The following is an 8,152-nucleotide window of genomic DNA, read 5'->3' on the forward strand; positions in this document are numbered from 1 at the left end:
AATGATGCTGTTATAGGTTTTGAAATAAAGAAAGTAGCATTGCAAATATAGTTCAAGTCGATACTATTCACATGGCAAAAGATAATTGAAATGTGATTGGACATAAAACCAAACATCAACATATACCTACCTACTGGGGAGACTATCAATCGACAGTTCCAGCTGTTTGGCTTCTATTGATCTCCACATACCTCAAAATGTCAGCATCCACTGGCAGGAAAAGCCGGATGACGGGCGGGGGTCTCCTCTGCAGGAGGGGGGTTTTAATACTGCAAAGGTTTAGTGAGAATATCAATACAGGAAGTAAACCTATATCGCATTTCCAGATTAATAACAACAGAGTGTCTAGGAATTTTACACTGTATTGCATAGTTCGATATAAAGTGGAGCTTTCAAACAATGTAGTGTTGGAGATGCCACGTGTCCATTATTTAGATGCTTTGAGCTCCATCTAGTGGCCGTTATTCTATAGTGCAACGCAAAAGCTGTGAGAAACCAATACTAGTGGACTTTTTAATTACTAGTTCTGTATTCCATCAATCGCAAGGCACAAACTAAACAGACACGAATTTAACAACGCATGAATCAAAACAATGGATTTTTTTACATGCAACTGTGTGCCTGTTTTGATAATCAATAATAAAAAGCTTAAAATGCGTCGTCAGATGTCAATATTAGATATAAACAACTGTCATTAGGCTGAAAAAACTAAATACACCTGTCAGTGTCATGATCCAGCTAAGATGGTGGAGTTAGGACCCAAATGCAAGGAAGCATAAAGACATGGCATAAGTGCAAGCTGTACTCTGAAACAAACGGCATTTATTTTATTAAACAGATGTGACAACAAAGTAAACCTTGAAAAAACATGAGTGGCTGGGAAAGTGGATTGATAGACACAAGTGAACTGGATGATGGGAACAGGTGGAACAAACAAACAAAAGAAATAGCAAGAGAGGACAGAGGCCACACACACAAACAAAAACAAGACATAAACCAGGGGGGGAAAACTAAATTATTCTGATCCTCAAGAGTAATGAATTGTAAGCTATAACATACACGATCATGCTCTTCCCTTTGGAGACAGATCAGTTTCATCGATAAGAATAAAAAAAAAATAGTTGTATATATATCTTCAAAGACAGGGAATTTGAAGACTTCAACGTTTGACTACTTGTGACCAAGTTGTGTTCAACAGCATTTGTTGTACAACAGCAAATCATCTCTTTAGGCTTGTTGTTCTGGAAGATTCTTTTTGCCCCACTCAGCAAGCAAGCAAAAGGGAAAAGGGAGTAACGTCCACTTGTGCCTGCTTCATCAAAGACAGAAAAACATTTGTAAGTAATTGTTGACATGCAAGTAATTGTTGTCTTGTTTTCTTTTTATTTGTCCATCTTATTTTTTGTATTTCTTCACTGATCCATGAAAATCTCCCTGCATGACATGACATGATGACGTGATGTCTATTTGCAGTTTTGTCCGGACATGTTTGAACCCCAAATGAGGGATTTCAATGCTGGCTGTTGCACTCATGCGGGACTACAAACAACTGGTGGTGTGGGGTTTGACAGGCCCAAATTACTCTGCGAGCCACTTTGACACAGAGATTCAGCAGAATTGCATCATTTATACACTGTTGCCTTTTACACAATCAAAGTAGGAATTCCTGAGCCATACGTTGAAAATACGTAAAACTGCAACAATTCCTTTCAACATAACACTGAAAAATATGGTGACACCGTCTCAACGTCGGTTTTCCTCTCTTCACAATCACCGTTTCACATTGTTATACATCAGATGACAAAAATGGCCTTTGTCCCGTCCAATTTATTTCCATACTGAAGTGCTACACCAATCAAAAGGTCAGACTTTTATTGCTCAGAATTAGGTTGGTGAGTATGGAATGGTTTTGCAGAACCTCATATCACCTCTTATCCGGACAATTAACTGAGGGCCGCAAATGAGGAAGTTTTGTATTGAAAGATTTAAAGAATACTTCACTGTTTGTGAAACCCTCACTAACTCAAAATAAAATCTAGCAGCAATTGATTTTATGGCATCCGTCCGATTTGAATCTAAAGATAGGGTTTGAAGAAGATACACATTTTCAGTCTGTTTATTTTTCTTCATTCAGATTATTCTGAGATTCTTTGATTTACTTCCTACTTGTGGATTAAATAGTAAATCATTTGAGTCTTGCATCACTGCAATTTATGTAATCTCAATCTCTCTCATTTTTGGATTGATGTACGTGGCAGTGTTGGGGGATGGGCTCTTTACATCTTTGCAACACAACTCCAAGGAAAGCCTTCACATGTCCTAGTGATGCATTACTAACATAGTTGATGCAGGATGAAGAATTGTTTTACTTTTTTTTCTTACTTCCTTGGACACAAATCTACCGAAGACACTATACAGCGATTTTAGGTGTTACATTTGCAAGATATTTGCATGTATAATAGGGTTTGAGTTGATGATAAAACACTACATTCTCCTTTTTAAAACATGATGAAATAAAAGTCAGATATTGAGTCAGCAAGTTGCATGAGGACCGAGACGAAGCTGAAAAGTTAAACGTAGTCTGTTCACCATAGACCCCAACTGACCCAGAGTCAGATTTTCCCGGCACGGACTTTTCCTCGATAGAAGTTACAAAACTGAACCCAGATCAGCTAACCTCTTCTGCATTCCAAAGGGGGATGTCCCGCCTCCCACCTCCCGGCAAAATACATTTGAATATCCCATTCCCACTTCTAGAAAGTTCTTTCCCTGCGAGTATATAGCGAGGGAGTGTTCGCCTGAGCTCAACTCGCCACAGGACTCAGCTGAGCGGAGAAGTTCTGCAGATCTTTGCCAGGTAAGGATTGGAAGATAACACAGATGGACTGTTAGCCGGTCTTGAGAAGTGCAACTTTGTTTGACTGCTTTAAAGTCACTGCACCTCATTCGGCTGTTTCGGAAATCTTGGCTATCGCTCTTGCAGCTGTTGGTCTGTTCTTGAAATACTGCAACTATTCGAGCCAATCAATGCGATGGAAAGAAACTGTTTACTATGCTCAGAGCTTGCAACAAAATTTGAATCCATCAACCTATTAGTTGCCCTTTGGAAATGTGTTGCATAATTGCGGGCGGCACCGCTGAAAATCATTTTTTCCCCCCATCTAAAAAAGTAAAAGTACATTTTGAAGTCTAAAGGCAGTCAAGAGTTAACATAGTTATGTTTTACTGCCACCTTTATGGGGATTACTTCATACACCTCTTGTCTTTCAGAATGAAAATCACAGACATCAAAAGATCTCAAGGTATATAAAGTGGATAAAAATGTGTGTGAAAGTAATGTCATCTTGATTTCTGCAGTATTCCAATTGTTCCAGTCCAAAGACATCCTGCGTCCCATTCACAATGGAGAAAAGGAATTTTGAAAAGATGTCTGTGGCGTTAATTTAAATAGACAATTGGGAGTGATTAGACAGAAACAAATTTGCAAAAACCCCCCCAAAAAAATCGCAGCATCATGCATAAGAGAGAACTGAGAGAGAGGTATCAGATTACATCTTGGTTTGAGCTCTAAGTGGGCGGCAGTTCCAGATTTTGCTTCTGACGTGGCGAGCAACATGTCTGGAAGCCCTTCTCCTGGCCTCGCCTCACACCTGCACACTTGCATTTTCTGATGATTAATACTCGCACTCGGAATATGCAATAAAAGATTAGATTCACATGCAAACTAAACCAGCACTAAACTTTGCTGTTCGTTTGCAGGCTATTACAGCTACTTTAGCAGACAAACAGGATGTGGGTGAGCAACCTCGTAGCTCTTTGCCTACTGGCCCTCGCGGCCTCCGCAGAAAACAAGAAGCTGAGCGGTCATGCTTCCACACTGGCCGACAACAGCGCCAACCTGGCATTTAGGTCAGTGGACACAACAGTCGATTCAAATCTTCACACATCTGCATTTTGTAACAAACAATCCCTTTCTTTTCCTCCGCAGCCTCTACCACAACATGGCAAAGGTAAAAGACACAGAGAACATCCTGATCTCGCCTGTGGTGCTGGCCTCCTCGCTGGGCATGGTTGCCCTTGGCGGTAAATCGACAACCGCCTCACAGGCCAAAACCTTGCTGCACGCAGACAAACTCAAGGATGAACATCTGCATGCAGGCCTTTCGGAGCTGCTCTCAGAGGTATCACTTCGCAATATTGGATGTCTTTATCATACTCGATATATCCACTGAAAACTTCGGAACAAATGAGCCACCCACCACCTTCAACATCCTGATTGTTGATATAAAATGCCAAAAGTAAGCCTTTTGAAATACTGGGAAAAAAATAACTTGATAGAATTATGATAGATTTAATGCTTGAATGGGACTGTATCTCTAAGCTTAAAGGTACATTAATTTTATGTCTTGCAATTAGATATTCAAGATCTGAAATTGGGGTTAATTTATTATTTTGTTATTGTTGATTTATTTTATGTTGTAGTACAAATGTTCCTTCATCCATCACAATTCAATAGTGCTTGTCCTCATTACGATCACAGGATCCTTCAGCCGATCCCATCTTACATTTAGACATTAGTTGGGGTCCACTCTGGTTTGGATGTTCGTCAATCACAGGGCGCATTGACAGCTAAGAGTCTTTAATGAACCTTGCATAATTTTGTAATGTGAGAGGAATTAAGAGGACATACAAACTCCACACAGGGTATCTGAAGCCAAGATTTGTGAGACAGATGTGCAAACCACCACCACAGTGCTGCTGTAAATGTTAAATAACACTTACACATGAATCTGATCCTCCTGGCTGGCATAACTGCGCTGAGGCGGGTTAGACCCAATGTGGGTAATTTTGCAGATGAGCCTGTCCAGTGGATCTGCAAGAGGGAGGGCTGAACTCCTGTGGAAGTGGTCACAGATGCCTTCAAACCTGGACAATAAAAGCAGCTCCTCCCCTAATTGCTCGTTTGCGCCGCCGCCCCATGCGTGTGTTGCTTAGGGGAATGATCTAAAAAATGTCACATTAGACCAGCTGTCTACCCAACGCACCCAACATGAGTCACATCTCAAATGGATACCGTACATACTCCAGAATCACGTCGGACGGAAGTGCGACTGAAATTGTTCTCCCAATTATTTAGTATACCCGACATGCTATTGAAAGGCTGTGTCGTATTAAAACATTTCTTATGTGGTTCATCCACAGGTGAGTGACGCGAAAACGCGCAACACCACGTGGACGATCAACAACCGCCTGTACGGGCCCAGCTCGGTGGCCTTCGCCGACGACTTTGTGAAGACCAGCAAGAAGCACTACAACTATGACCATTCCGAAATAAACTTCCGCGACAAGAGGAGCGCCGTGAACTCCATCAACGAGTGGGCGGCCAAGTCGACCGGCGGCAAGCTGCCCGAGATCACGAAGGAGGTGGTGAACACCGACGGGGCCATGATCGTCAATGCCATGTTCTTCAAGCGTGAGTATACTATATGGTTTAAAATTAGTAATTAGAATTTTTTTTTTTCTACTGCTTATCTTCACTCGGGTCATGGATGATCAATTCACTTGTTAATCTTTTATAGGATTATATTCATATATTTAAAAAAAAAAATGTTTCCTGCATTGTTTTGACCAGAGATGCAAGAAGGTAAACGAGTAACTTTTTTTTAAATGTATTAATTTTCTTTGTCTTGTTTAAGCTTTTATAGCTCAAACCTAAAAACAAATTAAACATGTCAATAACCTAATGTGCTGAAAAAAAAGCAAAGGCATTTAATAGAATTATTAGAGTTATAATTATTAAGAATTGTGCCGGTAAAATGCACCTTTTAATGACAACTTTTAGAGTCATTTTCTGCTTACGCTTGAGTGTCTGTGAGTCGATGACTTTGGCAGCCGTTTTGACTTAAGGTAGAGAAGAGAAATTTTTTTTTTTTCTTTTTAAATATTTTCACGTAAACGCCAACTTTTGTTTTGTGTAATTTATTTTATAAACCCATATTATTTGTTTTTTGGATGGAAACGGAGCATGTTTTCTTTTGTAGCTCACTGGGATCAGAAGTTCCACGAAAATATGGTGGACAACCGTGGTTTCATGGTGACTCGCTCCTTCACTGTTGCAGTTCCCATGATGCACCGCACAGGTACATTTCCTTTTTATTTTTTATTAAATTTTTTTTTAACTGTGTTGCGCTTTGAAGACAAGAGATCCGATCGCTCTGTCCTGCTCCTCCTCAGGTCTGTACGACTTCTATGAAGACAAGCAGAACAATGTCTTTGTTCTGGACATGCCTCTGGGCCAGAATCAGGCCTCCATGATCCTCATCATGCCCTACCATCTGGAGCCCCTGACTCGTCTGGAAAAATTGCTGACTAAGATGCAAGTTGAAGCTTGGCTCGGCAAGATGGAGAATAGGGCCGTGGCCATCTCGCTGCCCAAAGTCTCTTTGGAAGTTAGCCACAACTTGCAGGTAAGATGGGGTTGATAACATCTTGTGAAAGTGTTATGATGCCAGAGGCTTCTTTTTTTTTTTTTTCTTTTTGCCTGTTGACAGCCACTTTGTGCTAACCACCAATCTACCGCCCTGCCGGAAAACAAACCTTTCTGTGAACTCATGAATTAATTCATCTCTATCATCCGTCCATCCATTAATCCGAGAATGCAATGTTTTAAGTGCAGTAACATTTTCAACATTCCTAACCGTCATAAAAGTTCAAAGAGAAGTTAACCAAAATAAAATGCAACTAAATCAGTCAAAAGATGCTTCAAAATGTAGACACATGAGTACTCTGTTAAGTGCTCTCGTCTCTGTCTCTCTCTGTAGAAATATCTGGCTGACCTCGGGCTGACCGCGGCGGTGGACAAGGCTAAAGCAGACATGTCCAACATCTCCGGAAAGAAGGATCTGTACCTTTCCGACTTCTTCCACGCATCCGCCCTGGAGCTGAACACGGAAGGCAACCCGTTCGATACCACCATCTTCAGCTCCGACAAACTGAGGGATCCGAAGCTTTTCTACGTGGACCACCCCTTCATTTTCTTGGTGAAGGACAACAAGACCAAGTCCATCCTGTATATCGGCCGTGTGGTTCGACCCAATGGAGACAAAATGCGTGACGAGCTTTAATGTTCAAATTGGCGGCTCGCGTTATTTTGTGAAACTAGGTCAAGGAAACTGTTTTTTTTTTTTATTTGTTTTTTAAATCTAGTGTTACCTCAGGAACACATTCCATAAATGCAGACATGTTGACTGAATAGCTGAACCTTTGATACACACTCCATTGATTTGAATATTTTTCTCCAAATATGAGCCTCATTGAGATTTTTCTTGCTTATGTTAAGTGTGACTTTTTCTCAGAGCCTGCTAATGCCAGTTTATGTCAAGCAATGGTCCATTGGTGCTTCCATGCATTATTTTTAATGTTTAAAGATCTTGTTTGGCAGTTCTTTCTTAAAATCAACAACAGAACATTTGTCTAACTGCTTGCACTGAATCTTACAAGCTAAATCTGCAGATTAAATTTTTGGGGGTATTATTCATGTTCACATGCCAATCACGCTCAACCTGTTTATTGCTGTCCACAAAAATGCTGTTGGAATTCTGCGATTATGAACGTGTCATTTTTCAATAAAACATAGAAAATGATAAACCTGTGTCTTATGCATTTTTTTTGCTCCAATTAAGAAGCCAACACAATTTTTCCAGTGGAAATATTTCCCATGTTCGGGATTAACAGGGGGATGTGACACAGGGCTTATCTGATGCAGTCAACTATCACAAGAATGTCAGGCTTGACTTGTTCTCCCATTGCTAGACTAAATAAAAGTCTGGTGGAATAACCTGCACAAAGGAGAGGGGTTGAAACCGGAGTGCTGGGTCCTCATGGTGAGCTGGGAACTCACTCGTTTGTATGCTGGTATACAACAAAAACAACCCCCATTTTCCAGCTTCCCGTCTCCTCAATAAGATAAGTAGTGAACGTTACTTCCTTGAATAACAATTTAAATATGAAGGATTGGCTCAACTGACGTCACCCTTGTAAACACATTTTCAGATTGTCATTAAATCGTGACCCAGTTTCATACAAGTAAAAAAAAAATATATATATATATTGTTGGAAATTGTAAATGTCATCATATTTTAAACAAACACGA

The 8,152-nt window shown here is 40.4% G+C and overlaps 2 protein-coding genes across 4 annotated transcripts in view; one reads left to right on the plus strand and one right to left on the minus strand.

Moving 5' to 3' along the window:
- gdpd5b (glycerophosphodiester phosphodiesterase domain containing 5b) overlaps positions 1 to 354 on the minus strand; it is a 30,719-nt gene extending 30,365 nt beyond the window's left edge. Inside the window, exon 1 of one of the 2 annotated variants that reach the window (XM_088300393.1) lies at positions 192 to 354. The gene's annotated coding sequence lies outside the window, so the exon portion shown is untranslated. Of the gene's footprint in view, positions 1 to 130 lie in introns of both variants that reach the window. The other variant, XM_088300395.1, reaches the window with a different exon arrangement.
- Positions 355 to 2,738: 2,384 nt separating this feature from the next.
- On the plus strand, positions 2,739 to 7,647 carry serpinh1b (serpin peptidase inhibitor, clade H (heat shock protein 47), member 1b). 2 transcript variants are annotated; one of them, XM_088300064.1, is made up of 8 exons: positions 2,762 to 2,857; positions 3,271 to 3,302; positions 3,760 to 3,909; positions 3,989 to 4,181; positions 5,203 to 5,473; positions 6,042 to 6,140; positions 6,235 to 6,467; positions 6,822 to 7,647. In XM_088300064.1, exons 3-8 carry the CDS (start codon positions 3,791 to 3,793, stop codon positions 7,122 to 7,124), a joined length of 1,218 nt encoding a protein of 405 aa, XP_088156190.1. In that variant the 5' UTR covers positions 2,762 to 2,857; positions 3,271 to 3,302; positions 3,760 to 3,790; the 3' UTR covers positions 7,125 to 7,647. The 2 variants fall into 2 exon arrangements, with proteins under 2 accessions (XP_088156191.1, XP_088156190.1); XM_088300065.1 differs by lacking the exon at positions 3,271 to 3,302 and having other exon boundaries at positions 2,739 to 2,857.
- Positions 7,648 to 8,152: the final 505 nt, after the last annotated feature.

This window comes from Idiotropiscis lumnitzeri, chromosome 7 (assembly GCF_059441095.1).
Source record: "Idiotropiscis lumnitzeri isolate Australia: NSW breed Sydney's pygmy pipehorse chromosome 7, RoL_Ilum_1.0, whole genome shotgun sequence".
NCBI classification, from domain to species: domain Eukaryota; kingdom Metazoa; phylum Chordata; class Actinopteri; order Syngnathiformes; family Syngnathidae; genus Idiotropiscis; species Idiotropiscis lumnitzeri.